Genomic DNA, 24,412 nt, shown 5'->3' with positions numbered 1-24,412 from the left:
TGACTATTGAGTTCATGCGTTAGAAAAACATGATTGTTATAGATGTTGTTTCTAGGAAACATTTCCTTGTCCTCTGTTGTAAGGGAAAGCTTCTCATCTTGTGGTTTTCCTTTTTGTTGTTCCAGAAAACCAGGGGGTATGCAAGTTAAAAACATTCAAATCTATTAAGACAGTATCAACTTCTTTCTTCTGGTGTCGCTATAACTCCTTATAACAAGCACAGTGTTATGTAGATGTACCTTACTAAGATTCTAGTTTTGATAGATTAGTTGCTATCTATAACTCCTTACTAGCTGGGTTGTTGTTGCTGCCGTTGGTGCCTGCTGCTGCTGGTGTCGCTGCTGCTGCCATGGACCTGCTGGTGCTTGTTGCTACTGGGTGTTGTTGTTGCGGTGCCGGTTTGGCCGCTCTTGGCGGTCATTCGCTGCTGCCATGGTCCTGGCTGATTGATGCTTGCTTGTCTGCCTCTTGGTATCTTTGGTATGGCTTCCATGGACTATGCAGGACAACACCATTAATTTGGATCTTCGCCAGGTGCCATTTATGCGTGCCGTTATAAGCCTCCGGATGCAGCATGAAAGAGGCCCTTGAAGCTACCAAAGTTCTCATTGAAGACTGTCGGCTTAGAGGGATTGTGCATTTAAGCCTCGGGGTATATATAATACTAGATTATTGATTTCTTAAAATCTTGATTTTTGCTATTGAATATGGTCTGCCTGGTATTAATGCATATCTAAAACTAGACTTATTTTTATTCTTGAAGTTGTGTACCCAAAATCCCTCGGGTACATTATTTGTGTTAGCACCCTAACGGTGCATTTGATGCATATTTACGATTTTTTTCTTATCGAAGTTGTTTGATGAATATTACTTTGAAATTACCATATAAACTAAGATTTGTCCATGCAGTACCATTTCTTTGACCAGTCTTATATGTCTTAAAGATGATTAAACATGATTAAACATTATATGTCTTAAGATGATTAAACATTATGTCTTAAGCTCTTGAATTGTTGTTGTAACATCCCCAATTTTTATCACATGGTTATTTATTTTAAATGGTTAGGAAATAATCTAGAAATAAATAGATTGAAATATATTTATACTTTATAGCTAACATTGTGGGGGAGAAGGAGAAGAAGAGTGAGGTAAGAAGAAGCTAGGAGAGAAACGCTTGTGAGTGAGCCTTGCTTAGGACCGAGGATATCGTTGTCACTCGTGAAGAACAACTCCTCATTTGATTCTTATTGCCTGAAACTAGTGAGTACTTAGTAATTTGTTTATATTAACTATGTGTATGATTTATTTTTATCTTATGATGCTTTTCTATTCGTCATAACATATATGTGTAGGAAGATGAATTGATAATATAGTATGTAAGCAGTAGTTTTCTTGGTTTAGTTTTCTGGGGTCGGTTCAGAAGAGTCCTGAAAAATCATGCTTGGGAATGAGGTCTCGGGGCTTGAATAAGATTTTTAGATCTGCAAGTCTTCTTTCCAATACAGTTGGATTCACCTCATTTCAATATCTACACAGTAAGTTAAGACTGTTTTAATACAGAGAGGTCCGTCAGGATTTTTCTGACCAAGTTCTGTGTTTGGTCGCGTTCTGTGAATTTTCTGTTAAGAACCTGCTTTCATGGTCTAAACGTTAGTTGTAGGTAATTTAATTATGTTTCAAACCCAATTTACCTTGTACTAATCCAAGTTATACAAAGTTACGACAGTTTTAGTGAAGAAAGGTCAATCAGGATTTTTCCTGATAACCTTCGGTTTACAATCAGGTCAAGTGAATTTCTGAGTAGGAATTAGGTTTTTGGGTATGAACAAACATTGTAGAGATTGGAGTGTAGTTTCTAACCCCTTTGGATTTGTGTCAATCCAACTTATATAGAGAAAGTTAGGACTGTTTTAGTAGAGTGTGGTTAAACATGGTTTTAATCTTGGTTATTATAAATATACTTAACCGATTGATTGATGAGTATTTTCCTATATAATACAATGTCTGTTTGATTATTATTTTAAATTGTGGCTGAAATTCATATTCTTGACATAATGATATTTGCTTAGAATGCATGATCGTAAGCTTGATTATTATATGTTGAGATTTGCTTGAAATATCGTATTGTTATTGATTTGAAACTTTGTTACGTGGATAAGGACAAAAATGAAAGGTGTATACATAGTCTGATTAGGTTATAACTACCAGAACTCCTTGATGTTTATTTTACCCCTCCGAAAGGAAACTAAATGCCTTAGTGCCGATGTCCTGAGGAGTAGGGCCTTCCACTTCTGAAAGGTAATGAACTAAGTGCCTTTGTGGCGTTGCCCAGAAGAAGTGGAAGTTTATTGTTAGCCCTTGTGTGGCAGATTGATTATATTTTCTCCGTCTTTATTAGAAACGTTGAGGTGTGCACTTGTTAGCCAATTGAGGCTCTTTTTGGACTCACATAGTCTGGGTTTCCGTGCAACCATATTCAAGGCTGATGTCCCACTAGAATATGGCTAACGGAGTAGTTCCCATTATATGAGGGAGGCGTACGGGCATTGTACGATCGGCACATGGGTAAGATAAGAACAGAACTGCACTACTTTGTAGTAAGTCAGCTAAGCCAGGGTCTAAAGCTAAGTCGATCCCGGAATATAAAATCTTACTTTGTTTCCTCGGGCTTTTCAGATCAGAATTAGTTCGCATCCTATTTTCGATAAGTCAGACTAGAGTTAAGTTCGAAACTTAACTATATGAGGTTTCGCTTACTTCAGAAAGAACGCGTAAGAAGCCTACTTTCCTGGCAGAAGACAACTGACTTTTCTAAGGAATTGCCTATCCAATACAAAGGAATCTATAGTATAAAAGAGGATGAGAGCCAATAAAGTTCAAAGCTTAAGTGGTGATGTATAGCTTTCCGTCACCAGCAATTTAATGCAATGATCGGTGAGCAAAACCCCGAAGGGGACGTGCTAATGTTCCTTTGCCACTAACAATAGGATTGACATGACCAGATCGAGTGATTGAGTAGGTTCACTTCTTGAACCTCGATAAAATATTTCTTAACTTCACTTTTTAAAATTAAATTTTATGTTTAGTTGGCGCATGAGTAGTATGCATATATCAGTTTTAACTTTGAGATTACCGTATGCTATAATCCATTTTCATCTTTTGTGGCAGTTTTTCCTTGGAGATTACCGTCCCCTTATCCAAGATACACATGGAAATGTTCTGGATCAGGTTAGCTTCCTGTCCATTATAGTTAGTGAACTCGATTGATTTTATCTTCTCTGTTTGTACTTAGTACTACCCCAATGCTTGATCTGTGTTTTATGCAAAAGGTTATGCGTGAAAGATGCCAGAAATTGTAATTTTTTTTTGACCTCCTCTAGTATTAATTTGACTGACAATAAACCAATTAACAGAAAAGACAAGCAACAAAGAAGGAAATGAAGTTGTCCTTACAAGCTTGTTGATATATATTGAGACATTCAAGATAACAATCTTGTTCCAATTTGCCTCACCTCTCAATGCCGTACTTGATCACATTATAATGTTATATTGTTGATCCATTCTTGAAGCGTGTCCTTACATCTATTGGAAAATGCGACATGTGTCCGAAATCTGATCTGAGTGTTATATAATAAAATGTCATAATAGAAGTATTATTACGTCAGTCTCGATAGAAGATATAGAAAATACTTTCTGCATGTATTGTCGGAATCTCGTTCTTCAAATTTCTATGTCTAGAATCTATGAAAATTGAAGCCTGTAAGACAGGTCTCGCTAATCGCAATCTTTGGTACTAATAAACGAAAATAGTCATTTATATGTACACTCATTCACATGTGGTGGATATGTATCAATTACCAATTAAGTCATTTAGAGAAATATTATCAATTCGTATGTTGTACTTGCATGGACGAATATGAGCTTGTCGTAAATAGGTTTAGTATGTTCCGTTCAGTACTCAGTTGTCCTCGTATGCTATACAAAGAGGAAGTAAAATTCCAATTTTAGCAACCCTATTTCAGAATAACTTTTTTAAATATTTGTAATGGTCGGTAAAGTTTTATGCAAGTCAAGAAATCCCAAATCACCGAAGTTGTATGTCCGGTTCAGAAATGCTTCACGCAGACCGGGGGGTCAAGGGCAAAATGCATCAAACGAGGCTGAAGTTCCATTTTCCAAGGCGAGAGGGTTGAACCACATTATCTTAGCTCGTCTATTTTCTATGGAGCTCAAGGCGTCTATTCTAATCAATCAACTGCTTTCGGTCATCTGTACCCAGCTCAAAGCGTGGAGTATATATATAACATTGATATGTTTATGCGAACGCGTCACTAAGTAATTTAACTAACTTCGAGAGGGGAGGGTTGCCACGGAGACCATCTGGGATCATAGGCATTGGCTCAAGCGGTGAAGGGTTCTTGATTGATAAGATGATAAAACAAGCCTAAAAATGATTAGCCCTATAATGAATGAGCTCAAGCAGCTGGTTCCTTTTAATTCCAGCCTTGCATGAAAGACAATCCATCGGGCTTTTTGTGTTCGGGTTCATTCCGTGACATAGAGGAGAAGTTTCATATAGATCATTCTTTGTAATTGCAAGGAGAATAACTCTTCATTAAATAGGTATATTCTAATATTCATTATTCTGTGGTTCACCAGTACAAGAAAGATGGTGAAAATGATGATCCTTATGGAAGTGCCTCGAGAGGAAATTGGCGGCAAGGTATTATATACATATTGTAGACGATGATAAAATAGCATTATCTTCACCAAAAGTTTGACTTGGGAAGAATATTCTAACATAATGAAGCCTTTGATTTCTCTTTCGACAGGATCCCTGTATTACTAAGTCTTGTATACCAATCCTTTTGGACTATAGGATCAGATAATAAGGTATTTTAATTATCTTAAAGCAATTTCTAGCTCTAGCTCTCTTTTTTCCCTTCAAATGCCATACCGTTTTGACTTTTCATGCATACGCTACTTTTACTTTATTCCTTCCTGTTGAACAAGGATATGATCTGAAGTTTTCATGTACCACTTTCAACGAAGTTAAGAACTGAACAATCCATATCCAAGTTATGCATATGGCTAATAAAAACATTTCCTATGGTTTGTAGATTGATAAGCGTAGAGGCGATAAGGGAGGATTTTCGTCTCTGCAGCTGGGTTAAAGTAGAATAGCTTCAACGATATGAGCATATCCAATAGTGGAGGTGGTTTTCCATTATGTTCTTATTATGGCTTGTGTACTTTAAAAGCCTAGTTATTTATTGGCAATCAACCACTTTCGAAAACATTGTAAATTTTGGAAAACCAATTTATAATATATCAATTTTTGAAATGTGTTGTTTTAGTATGTTGTTTGTGTAATTGATTTTATGATCCGAGAATGAGAATTAGGTAGTATTTAGTATCGATGTCAAGGAAATATAGGTTCTACCAAAAAGCATTAATTATTAAAAAACATTAATTTAAACAAATCTGACGGGGCATAGTGTGGTTAAATGACTTCCCAACAACAATATATCACGGAAATGTGTGTCCTAAAACTTAGGACGCAAATTTACGACAGGTAGGTACGTTTTAGATTTGAAAATATATAGTGCCCGTAGAAAGGAGATTTGCGACGGTTTTGAATGTCCTAAAATTAACGACGGCATTAAATGTCTCACACCCGTCGCATTTCTAATTCAAGTTACCACACGTTTTCCCGTCGTTAATATTAACGATAGGGCTATTCGCGACGAACTCTGGGACACCATTTCCCGTCGTAAATCTCGATTTAGGACGGCAATTACCGTCGTTTTTTGCCTTTTCTGGTGTAGTGATCACCGAAGCATGTGGGAAACTCAAGAAGATGTTAACATTGACCCTAAACTCCACAACAATGCGATAGCAACAATAATTCTCATCAAGATAGAATGAGCAGATAGTATTGGTAATTTGGCATGCTAAAACTATGTTAACTTATCTTACTGGACACCAAGATGCTAAGGAAAAAAAACATGTATATAGAAATCTGTAAGATATGATCGCTTGCTTAAAATGTGTTAGTAGTGTAGAATTATTCTAACACGAAACCCTGTGTTTTGGGATCAAGAACTAAAGAAAAACATATTACCAATTACTAACAGTCCTTACTAATTGAATACCATTTTAGTACTTGCCATTCTATCAGTACCAAAAAGTGATATCTGTCAGGGTAGGCATCTATGTAACCGAGCGCATCTGAGCCTAGTGGACACTCTAAAGCAACTTCAAGGATCCGATGGTGAACACCATGGGAATCAATTGAGTGCCCACCCTTGTACCAAGATGCTAATAAAAAACTATGTGAACTTATCTTACTGGACACCAAGATGTTAAGAAAAAAAAACATGTATATAGAAATCTGTAAGATACGATCACTTGCTTAAAATGTGTTAGTAGTGTAGAATTATTCTAACACGAAACCTTGTGTTGTGGGATCAAGAACTAAAGAAAAGCATATTACCAATTACTAACAGTCCTTACGAATTGAAGACCATTTCAGTACTTGCCATTCTATCAGTATCAAAAAGCGATAATCTGTTAGGGTAGGCATCTATGTAACTGAACACGTCCGAGCTTGGTGGACACTCTAAAGTAGTTTCAAGAACCCGATGGTGAACACCATGGGAATTAATTGAGTGCCCACACTTGTGATCATGGTCTGTTATGCAAGCCTTCACTCATTTTATATCTGTGTATGACCTCATCATAATTACAACATAGTGCTTCATAGCCTGCTGCTCCAAGATCTAGAGCCATATGGCAGCATACCACCACCTTTTCTTCATGTTTGGTTGAAACTTGAAGGATCTTATCAAGCCATTCCAGCTGTTCCTTCCCAATTGCTCCATTGAACATCAAAAACCTTCTCTCCACTCCCACCATTCCCACTGGGCTGTTCTTCTCAAAATTTGGATTCTTTTCCTGCAGAATCTTCAGGGCTTCCATTGTCTTTGGACAGTCATGAGACCAACCGATGGCACTGATGTCATAACCATCAAGAACCACAAATCTGTAATCCGGTGTTGGGAAAAGTCATAGTAGGCCTGATCATTAGCAGTTGGCATCTTAAGCATAGGTAGCAGATCCTTTCGAGGGAGATTGTAAAGGCAGTGGTTGCCAATCATATGGTAGACGGGGCAATAAGATGTCTCAAATTGCTTAACAACTTTTTGCACAACATTTAGAGACTCTGGTTTAGGGCAGAAACCATCAACTATGTCTCCAACATTTATTGCAAATTTAAGATTTTCGTGGTCATTCCATTTTTTTACTACCCTTTGCAAAACCTGAATGTTGTGCCTGTAAAAGCGAGGAAAAAGTGACGTACATATCCCATCCATCATCCATTACCCAATTGTATAGTTTTAGGATAGAAGATGGGCACAAAAGTACTAACATCAAATTAAAGATCAAGGACTATGAAGAGGCTTACAACTGTAGTTACATTCTTTTCAGAGGATAGTTTCAAAGAGAAGAGCAACTAATTGTAATTCCAAGATGAATACCTCTTCTGCAGCGGTGTTCTTTTGTTTCCCTGAAGTATTTCCTTTTTTGTCCAATCGACATGTATCCAGCAGGATAAACATTTACATTCACTACAATATACACTTTCCCCATTTTAGATATTATAACAGTAGAAATGCCCATTCTCTTTTCATGCAGTTTAACTTTTCCTTCCCGATTAAATTTCACTGAAGTCATAAGGAACACAAACAACAATATGAAATAGGTGTTCCTATAAAGCATGTATCAATATGCTTAAACCAAATAAGCTGAATAGGTAGGATGTTCATTGCAACAATCATAGTATGAAACATAAATATTAATAGATTACTATTATAACACCTCAAACCTAAAGACATTGTAAACGAAAAATAAAACCTTCTTGTACACATGCAGGATAAGAAGATAGCAATAATCATTACACACACTGCCAAAGATATGTGCAAACCCAAGTCAAATGACTTGGCTTGAAGTGGACATCATCCATTTTATACATGCAATAGTGATGCGGTTAAATCTATATACTTTGTTTGGATTGTACATTGGACCCTAGAAAAAATTTCTAAACATAATATTCCATTCACTTCTCAATTACCATTACTGAATATAAACGTAATCGGCGAAAACTTAGGAGACACTTTCATGGATATATCAAGTGGTCATTTCTTCCATCACTTGAACAAACATATATGAACAAACTGCATAGACTTTGTTTAAATGTTGACGGCCAGAATATCATTTGTTGGGCATCGAACAAAAAGGAAAATTGAGAACTGCAATGACAAAATTTGAGGCTAAGCAAATTTCTACTTGAATGATATTTTTTCATGGTGTACAATAAAGGTAGAATGATTACAATTATTGATCAAGGGTATGGATGCTTAGACACAGGTAAATTAAAATGAAATGTTATATCTAAACCACATAAGCATTTTGAGAAACGCATAGTCATATGTTGTCATTCATCACATCCTATGGAAATCAAACATTAAGATGGAGCAAGAGGGGTGCATGAAGAATTAGTACATATGAAATCATAACTCATTTTTTGCAATGGATACAAATGAAGTCCCTTCGGCATTAATGGTTCAAATCACGCATGAAAATAAAATAGAGGACGACAACGTACAATAAACTGTTTAAGATTAAATTCAAACTGAAAGTAAAAGTGAAATTAGGAAATAGGAACCTAACCTCTTCCATTGCGGTTGCAGAGGTAATGGAGAGTATGCAGGGGGAGAGACTAATTAGAGGGAGAAGTAGTTAGGGATTAGAAGATCGATGATTTACTTTTCTTTGTAAAATCTGGAAACGGTGTTGAAACGGTGCCAAGAATTTAGTGTGGTTTCCTACAAATTGGAAATAGAGAATTGTATCGAAGAGTTTTATTTACTCACTTGCATTTATAACGAAGCAAAGAATGCCACCGGAATAATCGACTTGTTTTAGAATTTTTCTGATCGATTGGTCATCTTCATAGAAAATAGCGATCTGCTTCCACAGAAGAAAGAAAGTAAATATAAGAAAAAGATTTGTCATCATGCACCTAGAGAAATACAAATGAATCGCCATCTACACCACCGATATTTACTTTGAAATGGTTTGAATTATTCGCGAGAAGAGGAGCGAAGCTATTTTTGAAGAAGAAGAAAACTTGTTCTGTGATTACCTGCAAATGAAAATCAGAGAATTGAATGTGGTTTTGCTACAAAAAAGATTGAAAACATTCAGAATCGTGATCTTACCGGTGGGAAGTCTCCTGTGCAGAAGAACAGATTTACAGAAAGAGAAAAATGGAGAGGGAAAAAGAAGCCACTCCCAATAGCATGATTCGTTGGTTGCATTTGAACTTTCGAACTTATCGGGTTTTAATTGGAAATATTAGGAACAAAGAAGACAAACGAACGGTTTTTTTATTTTTTTATTGTGAAACCGTGAAACGGTGTCTCTGTCTCTGTTTTCTGAATACGTTGAGTTTTAATGTTTTATAGTCCTAGGAAATTATGTAAATTACCGATTTACCCATTCCGTGGAGAGCAAAAAGAAAGTGGTTGTTCCGGTACCCTTGGGATAAAAAACTTTGGTGTAAAACCGGGAATACGGGAACTAATTGGAAAATCCCTTATTCGTATTATATATAAGATATCTTGACCCTCAATAGTTACATATCTATTATAATAAAACAAATAGATAGATAAAGAGTGGTGCGGATCGTCTAGGGATCTGAGTTAGGTGGGGAGCAAATGTGCGGTAAGGATCACTTTGAATGGATTAAATTTCACAAATTAAATGCATGGATATTATTGTTCTCAAACGCCTTTGAGTGTGAATGAAATTCAAGTTTTGTAATTAAGAAAACATTTTGTGACTCTTAATATGGCTTTAACATAAATAAGTTTTGAAACACGTTTAAGGGGCATGGAATTAAAGTTATATATATACAGGAATTAGTGGTTGTGTGACTCTTATTTATGTCCTTTGTACATAATTAAAGGTTGGGTTAATTCTTCGCTCAAGTGATCTAGGAAGTGTTAAACCCGAGGGTTCGACATGAAGCTTCTCATTTTTTTTAGCTTTTAATTTTTTTTTTTCAATTACAAAGGAGATTTATAGCGTTGGCCTATGTTTGCCTTAGCCAAGCCAGGCCACTACACCAAGGCAGATCTTACCTTTTAATCCAAGCTAATTTCATAAAAGTCCACACTCAACATACAATAATAGCCCACATCAGTGATGCCCGGCCCAGACTCTTGAAAAAGCATCATAAAAGTATCCATCTTTGGATCCTATCCATCTTTGGATCCTACGGCCCAGACTTTGAGGAGTCTCCAACCGTCCAACAGTTCAAACATCTATAAAAATAAATTAAAAATAAAACCCAGTCGTTGTTCTCTATCAAAATCGTTTAAAACGCTAAAATTCTTATTTATTAAGCTAATTAATTAAAAAGTTATAATACGGGAAGAGTTTAAAGGGTATCTGATTAGTAGTTAGAGCACAACTGATTGTATCCTTCCGTTACTCCGATTTTCCTCTCCCATTCAGTAGAGTTAAAGCAGCAGTGACAGCATGCAGGATTAAGTAACGTATTTGATTAGTAATTATTCATTCGCTTCTCTCAACTCTTTCCATATAAAACCCCAACTCGCAAAGCTCTATCTACCAATTTTTGGCGTGAAGGTAATTGTTCTGTTCTTATTAGTCGTTATTTCTTACCAATTTCTTCCAAATTAGTAATTATTAAATTTCTACCGATTGTAATGTTCTTATTTTGTTTTCTAGAGTATGTCATGCAGATACATGTAAACGTCTGCAACTTCTCATACGCGACTCACTCTCCCCAGTGGACTCAGAGTCCTTTTTCTACAAGACTACAAACTAATCTCCTCTTCCTTCCACCTCTTCAGGTATCTTCGGACCCTTTTGATTTATTTTTCATTTTTTATTTTCTATGAAGCTTTTGTAGCTATTGTATATATGAAGGTTTGATTATATTTTTGTTATCTGTTTTGCCTCTCTTAGGAAATAAAATATTATCTCCTTTTTCGAAATGTTTTTCTCCAGTCTATCTATTCATTTATTTCTATCTGGAACTCTCAATTTCTCAAAATTTTCTCTCTTTTTGCAAGGTGTCTCGCTATCCTTTCGACACTCACATTTACAGGAAGTTTTTTTCGTTTTTTTTTTTTAGTTCCTTCATTTTTCTAATTTAATTTTGTGTTTCCACTTTCCACTTCAATTTGAAAAAACATGGTACAATTCATTTAGAGAGGAAGAAAAAAGATTACCGGACTTTTTTTGGATTGGTAAAAGGTAGACCATCAAATGCATTAGTGGACATAAATGGCATCAAATCCGTCAATAACCGACCCATATTTTGATGCAAATAGTGTTATTTAATGGGATATATCGTAGCTAAGACTGAAAGGAAACAATTTTATTCTCTCCCTAGCACGTTACACCAATGTTGAGGGTAAGCAGCCAGAGCCCACATTTATTAGTAATCCACATTTGGCTAACACACATTAAACCTAGATTTCCAAAGTTTAGCTTGAGCATTTGCACACCCTCCATCCATAACTTATGTGACTGGGAATCTCATTTGTACTTTTGTTTTGTATATATGTTCCTTTTCAGTGAATAGTGAATTTATTGGGTAATTGGCTATAACAATACAATAGTTACTGAAAAGTAATAATTGACCACATCGAGTTTAGTGATTTTGTTCTAACTGGTAACCTTGGACTTCATTTGTTATGAGTCTAGAATATCTTGATAGTTTTGACCTCCATTTTGGTCCAGAAAGTATCCGATCCCATTCAAATTTCGGTTGAAAATGAAAGCTAGAAAAACATCAGGCGGTCCTTCCTACAAATGGCAAAAAAGATCTTATTAGTTTTAAAACATGTATCTAGGAACCCAGATAAATGTTGATTGGCCATATGTTATGAATTCCAATTAAGGTAATTAAATATGTAGCAATACATTTTGACTATTTAGGAGTTTATGAGTGGCTCAGTTTGGGTTAAGGTGTTTGTGAGATATGTTAAGTGCTGCTACCGATAGCTATAATGGTAACCAAAACCATTTGTAAATGCCAACACATAGTGATCATGGTTTTAATGGTAGTTTCAAAAAGTTCACCATTTTTTTTTATTCTAAAATGTTTTCCTCTTCTAATCTTAGCATCACAGTATTCATATCTTTCCAATCTTGGGGATTCAAGATTCGAGATTGGTCATTGGACATCCTGCGTGTGTTATTTGTTTTCTTCACTACACTACCAAAAAAATTCTGCACTTTAGTAAAAAGAGTCGTGGTTTGTTGTTTGAATGTGGCTACTGAAGCTTTTTAATGTGGGTAGTCGAATCTTGAGATGCTAAGTTATAAACCTTCTATGTTTGTTGTTTGATTTTTCCCTTTCCTTTTACTCATTGTTTAGTTTTCAGATTTTTGGCATCTCTACCACTCAAGACTCTTTATGGTTATTACTATGTATAACGATGTTTAGATAGTTGCTCTTCACTTATTACTAATTCATAAGGAGACAGAATTGTCGTCTCACCAAAAAATTTAGGCGCATGTTAACTTCAGGTGGCTGGAGTATCTAGCTTAAAGCACATATTATTGCATAGCTTTGTGAATGACTTGATCACACATGTATTAGTTTGACAGGTTGCACATACTTAGTATGATATAATAAAACAAGTTTTGCATAGATCAATCTTCAATCTTAGCCTATCTTATATATACTTGGATCTTTGAAAACACCCAATTTCATTCGTTCACTTGGTTTTACCAATTACATGGATATATAGACTACAATCACAGTTGTAAGAGTGAAATATAGTATGAATAGTGGGGTTTTGGTGACTAAATATAGACTACACGAACACTAAACATAGATATATAAACTACACGAAAAGTGACTAAATGTTTGGTTTTTTTGTGGCAACACAATCTACCAAATTTTCAAGTTTTGCCTCTTAACGCAAGATATCATAGTATGATATTCAAGTTGCTCTTTCGACGCTGTGAATCTCCCATCCATCTAATGATGGGTTGAATTGTAGTTTGACTAGCAATTTACGTGTTTGGTCTAAATTAAAGAACCTTTTTAGTACATAAAGAATATAACCAGTGCAGCCCTGTATAAGACAATATAATTTGAATTTGTTGTGAAATGATTTTGCTGGACAAAACTGATAAAGTATGTACGTGATAACTACTATGTATTTCTGTAGGAAACTTTCTTTGGATTTCCTAGAAACTAAATAACTATGATGCTTTGATTCTCTCAGGTCCTTATCTATTTTCAAGTGGGGGAGAGAGTTCATAATTCATCTGTTCTAATAAGGTACTTCCACATATTGCATGTCATGTAAACTTCAACCCATAACTTCAAAACCATGTTTACTTTATAATTGGAGAATCTTATGATGTGGGATATACTTGGCAGTGATTGTATGTGATGTATAGTCTGTTTGCCATGTCTCAAAGCTATTGAATTTTGAATTTGATGATCTTAGGTAGACAGACATATCACCTGGATATATATATGCATCTATTTACACCATAAAATTTCTACAACCAAAATGGTAGGACAACATGCTTCCTAATTGTTCCTTTGTAATAGCAAGTAATTAACTTATAAAATCAAGTTGAGGGATTGGTTTATTAACTATTTGTTGAAGATGACTGGATAAAGGCAATGAAACACCTTAATTCACATCAGTGTAAAGAATCCCAAGATGCAACATTCTTTGTTCGGATTTTTTTTTTTTTTGTCTAAATGATTTTAACTATTGCGGTATGATTTTAACTTAACAATTTTGAAAGCGCAGAATCTTCTCATTGCAAGTCCAACAAATGTAATTATTTTAGGAGTTTTATAGCTCCCTAATGTAAAAAAAAATGTCTAGAAAATAGTTGTCAAGGAATTTCTGAGTGTCGATCATTTCATTTTGGACTATTGGCGAATCTTTTTATCATTTTCTCTACTTTAAATTTCACTTTTTTTTATTTATTTATTTTTTTGTTGGGAATTCATTCTTCTATAATATATTATGTTTGTATGTTACAAGCGTGGCGCTTATAGGTTATCACACACACATTCTCTCTCTCTATCTATATATCTCTTTAAAAAAACCTAAACCTTAAATATCTCATTTGGTATATTTGATTAGAAAGATGCAACAAAGAAAAAAACAATTCCCCTACACCAAGTGCCCATTGAGTTCCGGCGAGCTGTTCGATTAGAAAATAATGACTTTTTTTCTGTTAATTTCAATGTGAGTGTACGAAATGTTAGATGTATCTGATCGGGTGGTTATTATTTTGACACTAACTTTTATTTTTTTGAAATATCAACTCATCAGTAGAGTTGGTGTAATTATAAAACTTACTATGTTAACAATTATTATTATTATTATTGGAATTTTTGTTGTGTGTATATGTGCATGTGTTTGTTTGAAGTAGATATGGCTTTCAATCTGTAAGCTCTGGTATATGGGTTTAAACAATTACCCTCTTTTCTGATCCGTTGATTAAATTGCTCACTTCGTAGCACAAATTTGTTATGAGGTGGCTTAGTGGTGTTGTTTTAAAAAAAATTAATGTGTCAATTATCCAGGTTAGTTGCAGGAACAATGAGTCAATGACAAGAACACCACTTACATGGCTGAATGTTTATAAATCTTGGAAAGCAAAGATGTGTTGATTGGACTGCTCAATTAAACAAAGATGGGATGAATGCAAGGAGCTGCACTATTGTCTTAAGGAGGGAAGCAGACTTTTTGTAGACAACCAGACAGCTAGGCATGCAATTAGGTAACACATCAGGATATGGATATCGAAATGGGAGTTCCCACGAGGAAACTATCTAAGAATTGACATAAGTGCATGTATTTCACTATTTACTTTATTATAATTCTTTCAATTCACTTTTATTGCGAGTGCCTTCTGACAGTTGTAGTTAAATTAATTGCGATAATATATGACTCTCTTCTCCATTGCAAAATATTCAATTTGTATATCAAGTGGTATGTGCTAGAAAGCAAGTGTCATTCTAAGTGTGAAAGTTAACCATGGCAAAAGCTTTTCAAGGATATTCGTGGAGAAGGCTCATCCACAATAAACAACAGTACGGAAGTATGTCACATAGGTTACATATTTTAAAATACAGAGTGTGTACCAAGATTAATGTCACAAACAACATATAAGTCTCTTATGAGAAATTGTGTCGTAGGCATAGATAATACCTAGTAAATCTATATAACATAGAATATCCATGACGTGTACGTGTTAGATAAACCAAATCTTCATTGAATTTTATTTTTTCATTATCAGGCTCGTACATGCTTGGCAATACGGCTGGTGAATACTCCACCCGTATGAAAAGTTCTTAATGTTAGTTGAGTCCCGAGCTCCCCAATAGATTGGCCCGCAATAATACCGACAGCTTCTCCCAATTCAACCAGGTCGCCATGAGTGGAACTCCGACCATAACATAATCGTAGGGCAGGAGTTACCGATTATCTAGTTTGTGAAATTGTGAATTTAATATTTTCACATTACTTAAACAAATAAAGCTAGGGTCGCTTTCCGTTGTCCCTTTGTGTTCCTCATTTCATGTGCGCACAAAAACTGATAATTTGTGAGTGACATGTTATTAGCTCTAAGAGCATCTCTATGCGGTGGTACATACTCTTCATATTTGAAGAAAAAGTTTGAAGAAGTTGGTCGCAAATTTCGACCAACTCTAGGTGTTCGAAATTCGATAAGCAAAGGTCAACCCCGCGACAATTGGAGTGTCGCCCAATTACAATTCCAAAACAACCCACGCGACATTAGGAGTGGCGCACAACCATTCCAAAAGGTAAAAAAAAACACCCCACGCGACATTAGGAGTGGCGCGCGACAGTACTACTGGCGCGTGGTGCTGGTCAAAGTAAAAAAAAAAAAGTGGGGCGACATTTGCAATGGCGGGCGACATTACCAATGTTGCTCCGCATCCAAATTGCCAAATTTGCGAACAAGAATACGAACAAGCAGGTGATGCGACCGGATTTGCTACCACCTAGAGATGAATTCCGAGATATTCCGAACTTTTCATTCAAATATGAATAAAAATGCATGGTATACTACCACCTAGAGATGCTCTAAGGGAATCCCCTCCATTCCTTCTTCAAGTTATTAGCTCTAAGGGAATCTCCATTCCATCTTCAAAGAATCAAGTCATCACACGTCAACAAAAGCATTATCCAAAAGAAAAGCAAATAGAAGAACAGGAAGGGTTTCTTTAGTCTAGAACACGAAGAACACTTTAACCACACAGTGGAGGAAATAAGACAATCAGGCTTTTCCAAATGTGGCAGATCTTATTGAAGTCCTGCAAAAAATATACGGTGATAGTGGATGCTAAGACCTGCGTTGTTCAAATGTTTAAGTCATGGAAATTATAACATTAAAGCATATTGCTACAGACCGCCTGGAGCTCAATATCCATCGACTTATAGATGTGAGTACCCAGGTTGATCTTCTACTCCATAAATTTGTAAACCATGGTTCATATTTTAAGACATGATTCATCTATTAAAGTAGGATTTGGTCATGGAACTTTTAGGTTGCATGCATGGTTTTAAGACCTAGTCCAGCTGAATCGGGATGGTTGCTGCGGCAGTAGTGAACGGTTTGGTGTCAAACCGTTGAGCAAAATCTGATTTTCGCTGTAGTAAGTTGAATCAATTGATGGAATTCTAACTCCATTGCTTGTTTGCCCTGATAGCAAAGGATTGAGGTCCTGAGGACCTGCGGGCTGTTCAAATGGGCAAGTTTAACAAATAAACAACGGCAAACATCCAAACAAACACTAGTAAGGGTGTATAATGGATTCCATAACGTAGTTTCTTTGCAAGCCTGCTGACTGTCCAAGCCAATTCAAATTTCAAAATAACCACTCTCATCAATTGCATTTTGCATCAGAACAGACTAACAATGTCACAAAGCTACAGTCACAAGTATTTCTAGATCATACAACAAAATTTGGCTCAATCCCTAATTCTAGTAATATTTTACAGGCAGAGCCGCAGACAACTAACTATAAGGCATCAAAAATCAACAATGAGAATCTGAATTACATCTAAAGGGTCATTTCATAACGCACAGATGACTCTGCTGTGGAGTTACAGAAGAATCAACAATGAGAAGCCAACTGTTCATCTAAAATCGACAATCAATCCTAGTTCAGTGGCCTACATTGCTTTCAGAGAGGATGACCGACGTGATACAATTTGTATATCTTTTGTATATATATTTGTAAGGGCAAACAGCAACAACATGAATACAACTTGGGCACTCACGATTCCAAAATGGCTGATGGTGTTACCTATTTCCATCCAGCTTCCTGTATTTTGGACCTGTCAAACACAAATAAATAATTAATTGAAACTTTTGCCTGCTTGGAATCCTAATTAAGCACTGTCAAGGCATATGTAACACTGATTCATGGAACCGTAGTGATTGAAGGACAGACTCAACAATTTAGATTTTTCAAGACAGGGACTTTAAACATGATAATGAAGTGGTATGACAAGAGAAATCTTCTTTCTGGGATTTACATTTTGCAAAGCAAGGGAAACTGACTCTACTGACTCTAGCGTAATTTGGAATATGAACTGCATCAAGGCAGAAAGAGCAATAGTCAACTGAGTATTTATAAGAGGTAGACAAAGATATGTTCCATCAAATAAGTCCGTCTCCTCTCCGTGGATAAAATAAATTGGGTGCCCTTGAAAAAATGTTCACTCTAGAACCAAATAAGTTGGTGATGTTTCCTGGATTAATTCTTTCTATCCATTAGCATTGCTTTTGTAAGTCGACAGTACCTAGTGTTACTTCTAGACTTCTAGCAATACGTAAGACAGTTTAATTTTATCTTGTTTAAAGAAATTACCTGATAATATTTCAACGTCTTATTGTTTTAATTTTCGACAGGGTATAGTAAATTTAGCTCTTTACTGAAGAGCTTATTGGTAATATAGTTTAAACCACACGGTGGAGGAAATAAGTAAATCAGGCTTTTCCAAATGAGGTATTTATTCATAATGCCAAATCAAGCCCATATTTCATATTTTGGCTCTAAGTAAAGGCATACATTTTTTAAATCTCAGCAAATCATCTTTATTTGATTCCATAAATGATAAAAAGGAATTTCTTAAAATTAACCAAAAGAGGAATGAATCTTTTATTTCAATCCAAAAATGAATATTGCATTCATCAAGATCTAACAGATAGTATACACCAATATATAACATATATGCCTCACTCCCTATTTAAATTCCACAAGAACTACAAAGATAATACCGATCTGTTTAGAATGGCCAAGTTCTCTACCATCTTTTCCTTCTTTCTAGTGTTCCTTGTGGTCTTCTCAGGTCAGTTTTAATTTCTAATCACTATTTTCAAATTTGTAAATTTTTTCATAAGCCATCTCTTAGAGAAATGCAAGCAAACAACCTCACTAAACAGTTGCAAGCGCTCGAGTCTGCGTCTCATGTTAATTACGAATGACGTGCATATTATTATTTCACGTTTTGAGATTTTTTTTTTCTTCTCCAAATTGGCCATCGAGGCGTATAGGTGATTTGCCACCATACTGGCGCAAAATGTAGCTAATCTAGTTTACAGTACACTGACACTCGCAGGAGGCCCTAAGATCGAGTCTCTTAGGAACCTTTAATTAGAGATCGTGGTTTTACCAGACGGGAAAGTGTTCGTGGACCTACTGTTATGAGCTAAGAAATCTTGTTTTGCCTAAACAAAATTTCATATATACAAAAGTATAATATTATATATCTTTCAAAGAGCTTAGGAAATTTGTCCTATGTTTATAAACCATGAATTGACCACATTTCCCTTTTGCATATCAAACAACAGCTTCGAAGATAGTGAATGCGGAAAGGTGCTTAGAAGCCACGGATGGCTGTCCAGATGACCAGGTTTGTCGGGTCAGATGCGGTTCACGTCATGGATATTATAAGATTAAAGCATATTGCTACAGGCCCCCTGGAGCTCAATACTTATCGACTTGTAGATGCGAATACCCATGTTAATCTTCTACTCGGTAAATTAAATGAGTAAATCAATAAGATTTTTCGGTTAGTATTTTAAGATATCTACCTATCTACCAAAGTAAGATTTCACCAAGGAACTTTTAGTTTGCGTGCCTGATTTTAAGAACTGGTCGAATCGGGATGGTCATTGTAGTTGTAAAAGATTCAAAGTTAATCCATTTAGCAAGTTAAATCCCAAGCCCGTGGCAATTGATTTCAATTTTTCTACCATGTCAATTTTGCCATCGTTTTTTAATTTTGGGAAAAAGGCAATTGTTTCAATTTCTTTGGCAAAGCTAATGTGAAAGGTAAGACAAGCTAGGTGATCCCTCTTTACTCTATCGTAGTGCAGGTGTTACCGATTATCTAGTTTGTGCTGACCCCATCGACATAAATCCTAGTTATGCGACTAATTAAAGGTGCCTAATATATCTTCTTATTCCAAGTGCCAGGTAAATTATTACACTATCATGGTGACAAGGTATGCGGAAAAAGTAAAAACATTTCTATTTTAAAATTTCACATACTTAACTAGTCAAGGGTCGCTTTTGTGTTCCTCATTTCATGTGCTTACCTAACAAGCCTTAGGACTTCATGCAAATTTAAATTTAAATTAGTTACTATAGAAAACTGATAATTTGTGAGTGACACGTTATTAGCTCTAAGGGAATCCCCTCCATTCCATCTTCAAAGAATCAAGTCATCACTCGTCAACAAAAGCATTATCCAAAAGAAAAGCAAATAGAAGAACAGGAAGGATTTCTTTAGTCTAGAACACGAAGAACACTTTAACCACACAGTGGAGGAAATAAGGCAACCAGGCTTTTCCAAATGTGGCAGATCTTATTGAAGTCCTGCAAAAAATATACGGTGATAGTGGATGCTAAGACGGTAAGACCTGCTTACAAGTCTAGGATGACCGTGGAAGTGCCCAGGCCTGTGTTGTTCAAATGTTGAAGTCATGGAAATTATAACATTAAAGCATATTGCTACAAACCGCCTGGAGCTCAATATCCATCGACTTATAGATGTGAGTACCCAGGTTGATCTTCTACTCCATAAATTTGTACACCAATAAGATTATGGTTCATACTTTAAGACGTCATTCATCTATTAAAGTAGGATTTGGTCATGGAACTTTTAGGTTGCATGCATGGCATTAAGACCTAGTCCAGCTGAATCGGGATGGTTGCTGTGGCAGTAGTGAACGATTTGGTGTCAAACCGTTGAGCAAAATCTGATTTTCGCTGTAGTAAGTCGAATCAATTGATGGAATTCTAACTCCATTACTTGTTTGCCCTGATAGCAAAGTATTGAGGTCTTGAGGACCTGCGGGCTGTTCCAATGGGCAAGTTTAACAAATAAACAACGGCAAACATCCAAACAAACACTAGTAAGGGTGTATAATGGATTTCATAACATAGTTTCTTCCTGACTGTCCAAGCCAATTCAAATTTCAAAATAACCACTCTCATCAATTGCATTTTGCATCAGAACAGACTAACAATGTCACAAAGCTACAGTCACATGTATTTCTAGATCATACAACAAAATTTGGCTCAGTCCCTAATTCTAGTACTATTTTACAGGCAGAGCCGCAGACAACTAACTATAAGGAATCAAAAATCAACAATGAGAATCTGAATTACATCTAAAAGGTCATTTCATGACGCACAGACGACTCTGATGTGGAGTTACAGAAGAATCAATAATGAGAAGCCAACTGTTCATCTAAAATCAACAATCAATCCTAGTTCGGTGGGCCTACATTGCTTTCAGAGAGGATGACCGACGTGATACAATTTGTATATCTTTTGTATATATATTTGTAAGGGCAAACAGCAACAACACGAATACAACTTGGGCACTCACGATTCCAAAATGGCTGATGGTGTTACCTATTTCCATCCAGCTTCCTGTATTTCGGACCTGTCAAACACAAATAAATAATTAATTGAAACTTCTGTCTGCTTGGAATCCTAAGCACTGTCAAGGCATATGTAACACTGATTCATGGAACCGTGGTGATTGAAGGACAGACTCAACAATTTAGATTTTTCAAGTCAGGGACTTTAAACATGATAATGAAGTGGTATGACAAGAGAAACCTTCTTTCTGGGATTTACATTTTGCAAAGCAAGGGAAACTGACTCTACTGACTCTAGTGTAATTTGGAATATGAACTGCATCAAGGCAGAAAAAGAAATAGTCAACTGAGTATTTATAAGAGGTAGACAAAGATATGTCCCATCAACACAATCAGTCAATATGTCATTGCATGATAAACAATAGCCTCCGCAATAGCAAGAATCCCACAAACACTAGGTTTTTGTAATAAACTTGTTCCTTAGCATATAGACTTTCAATATAGCGCAATTTGCAGAATGAAAAATTTGTTCATTGGCATATAAACTTTTCATCTTTAAAGTCACTGGCATAGTTAGCTTTGGAACCAAGAAACATAAAATATGCTAAAGCTTTCTTAAAAGAGTTAAATGTACAATAACAGTACAAAACTTTAAGGTGAATCAGAGTAGTTTCATCTGCAGAGGAAAGTAAGCATACCAAGAAGAAGAAATGGATGGTCATTACATCTGAACAAAGTATAACAAGGAAATAACAACCCAGTCGAGAAATCTGAATCAGCTTGGTAACTGCACTAAACACGCATCTGCATTCCAATCCAGAACAATGAGAGTGAATCAACTAGAATATGGTGAAAGAGAGGAAGCTAGCTAAAACAAAAAGATAACATTGCCGAAAAAGATATATGTTATTAAGTAGAACGAATATTACAGAAATTATTTGATGTAAATCGTCAACAAGCAAACAACAATAATAAACACCAATAAATTTCTGTGAAACAAACACCTAAAACTACGGTTTATACCTTCTAGCAGAAGAAATAATTCTAAAAGAATAGTATTCAATATTCAACTAAAGAACACTGAAGGCTGACATGCCTTTAAATAAGAAAATTCTATCTTTTATTCTAACCCTATTCCTAAATCTAATTGTAGAAATAGGTACTCTAACGAACTATTACTAAATCAATACAATAAGCATCATATCTATGGTCTATGAAGCACCGATACGTCCCTAAGGGTGAAGTATCCGTGTCCGGTACGTGTCCGACACGGATACGCCCCGATATGCGTCCGATACGTGTCGGATACGTGATTTGGAGTATCCGATTTTATAATTAATTTTTTAATTTCCGACACGCGGGGGACAGTAATCTCACACATACAAGAAATTTTTTTGGAACTTCAACAAAAAAAAACAAGTGAAATAAAATCCAAGTTAAGAAGAGATGCAAGAGAAGAAAGATGAAGTGAATCCAAGTTATACATGTAAGTTGTTGCTTAATGTGTTTGAATTGGTCATTTTATGAAATAGAATTGCCATTTTAATTTGAATTTGGTGAAAAATGTTCGATTATATATATATATATATTATTCAAACACGTCCACGACGTATCCGTGTCCTATATTTTTGAAAAATGATGTGTCCGCGTATCCGTGTCGCGTATCGGTATCCGTGCTTCCTAGTCTATGGTCCCGATCGGTTTTTTTTTTTTTTTTTTTTTTTGATAATTGAATTTTATTAACATAAAGGATCAATTACATACCTACATATACTTACCACACAAACCAACAGTCTTGATGTACTATGGTGACAAAGAGGATCACCCTTAGCACAACCATGACAGAAACAAAGAGCTACACCAACTAGAAGAATACTCCAACCTGAAGGATAACACTCCACCAGTTACAAAGCACTATTTATGATCCCCTGCCAGTTAAGCACCAAGTCCCTGAACCTGTAGTCTTTCCTTTCTAGTGTTGCCGAGGACCAATACCATAAGAAAGCCTTCACTTCCACACAAGCTCTTTCAGCCGTAGTACACTTGTTTCTGAAGACTATTGTTTCTTGATTTTCACAATACCCAAATCACTGCGTACGGAGTCATTCTCCATACCTTAGCAGCGAAACCAACTCCTCTGAGCTTAGGCCATGCCACTAGCCATTTTTCCAAAGAATCGACCCGAGCTATCCGAGGAAATGCAATGCATACCGGCTGCATCATAAGCGTCCACAATTCTAGCACAAAAGAGCAAATGAAAAAAAGGTGAAAAATATTCTCGTGAAAGGTTTGACACATAGAGCATATAGGGGAGATGTCCATTCCTCTACGAATAAGGGAGTTTGCTGTTAAAGTTCGTCCATGCACTGCTACCCAAAAGAAGAACTTGACTTTAAGTGGAATGGGGACTATCCAGACCAACTTTGTGGGGAAGCTTGTACTGCCGTGAGCATTGCCAGTATTACTTCCCGTCAAGGCGTCATAGAAGGAACTAACAGAGAAAACACTATTATTAGTCAAACGCCAACACCACAAGTCCCATTGATATGTTAAGACAATGTTGCCTAACATAGCAGTAAATTCTGTATATTGTTGCATTTCTCAGTCATTGCTAGCTCTCCTAAGATGAAGATTCCAAGAGATACTAGTCAAATCCATACTGCCAAACTCACTGACCATGCCGTTCTTCAAACTTGAAGCCTAAAAAATGAAAGGAAACTTCACTCATAGTGGTTCAGCACCAAATCCCTGGGTCCAACCAAATCCGAATGCTATTACCATTCCCCAAGACAAAGGATATGCTGTTTCAAAAGTCAGGGAGAGCTGCGAGAATTCCTTTCCAGAGACATACACCATGTGTGTGTAACCTGGTTAGGCCATCCACCATACCTACTAACTCCGTATTTCGCAACAATCACCCTCTTCCATAAAGGATCAACCTCATTTCCATATCTCCACGACCAACGTCCCAAAAGAGCTTTGTTCATTGTCACAAGGTTGTGGTAACCAAGACCACCACTCTCCTTGGGTGTGCATACTGTCTTCCACTTCACTAAATGGTACTTCCTTTTAACTTCTGTGGAACCCCAAAGAAAATCTCTAACCCTTCTTTCGATTCCCTCAGCCACACTAACCGGGATCGTAAGCAAGGGCATGTAGTAAACTGGCAAATTAGCTAACACACTTTGCATAAGAATCAATCTCGCACCTTTAGAAAGAAGTTTCCTCTGCCACCCACCTATTCTTCTTTGAACGGTTTCTATCACGGGATCCCATATCTTCTTATTCTTGTACGATGCACCGAGAGGTAAACCCAAATATCGACAAGGCAGAGTACCAATACCACATCCCATAATTCGAGCCAACTCTTCCAGGTTATCAGCCTTACCCACTT

The 24,412-nt window shown here is 36.1% G+C and overlaps 1 protein-coding gene, 2 long non-coding RNA genes and 1 pseudogene across 4 annotated transcripts in view; 1 reads left to right on the top strand and 3 right to left on the bottom strand.

Moving 5' to 3' along the window:
- Positions 1-6,332: 6,332 nt before the first annotated feature.
- LOC147497879 (manganese-dependent ADP-ribose/CDP-alcohol diphosphatase-like) lies at positions 6,333-7,376 on the bottom strand (annotated as a pseudogene).
- A 3,047-nt stretch (positions 7,377-10,423) lies between these two features.
- LOC147497878 (uncharacterized) lies at positions 10,424-15,058 on the top strand. Its single transcript, XR_015195300.1, has 4 exons — positions 10,424-10,719; positions 10,822-10,946; positions 13,341-13,396; positions 14,672-15,058. It is a non-coding gene; the product is annotated as an uncharacterized LOC147497878 (long non-coding RNA).
- A 1,924-nt stretch (positions 15,059-16,982) lies between these two features.
- On the bottom strand, positions 16,983-17,918 carry LOC147497877 (uncharacterized). The gene is made up of 2 exons (XR_015194159.1): positions 17,658-17,918; positions 16,983-17,456 (listed from the first exon to the last, which is right to left on the bottom strand). It is a non-coding gene; the product is annotated as an uncharacterized LOC147497877 (long non-coding RNA).
- A 2,631-nt stretch (positions 17,919-20,549) lies between these two features.
- The window catches only part of LOC147497876 (sulfatase and phosphatidylinositolglycan class N domain-containing protein), a 34,951-nt gene continuing 31,088 nt past the window's right edge, over positions 20,550-24,412 (bottom strand). For both annotated transcript variants that reach the window (XM_086560178.1, XM_086560179.1), the window contains exons 17-18: positions 21,717-21,822; positions 20,550-21,080 (exon numbers count right to left, since the gene is read on the bottom strand). In XM_086560178.1, coding sequence (XP_086416304.1) covers positions 20,916-21,080; positions 21,717-21,822 — 271 coding nt within the window. In that variant the 3' untranslated portion in view covers positions 20,550-20,915. The remainder of the gene's footprint in view (positions 21,081-21,716; positions 21,823-24,412) is intronic.

The sequence above is a fragment of the Coptis chinensis genome, chromosome 5, assembly GCF_015680905.1.
Source record: "Coptis chinensis isolate HL-2020 chromosome 5, ASM1568090v1, whole genome shotgun sequence".
In the NCBI taxonomy this organism is placed as follows: Eukaryota; Viridiplantae; Streptophyta; class Magnoliopsida; order Ranunculales; family Ranunculaceae; genus Coptis; species Coptis chinensis.
The sequence above is the reverse complement of the archived record's forward strand: the minus strand, read 5'-3'. Positions and strand labels throughout refer to the sequence as shown.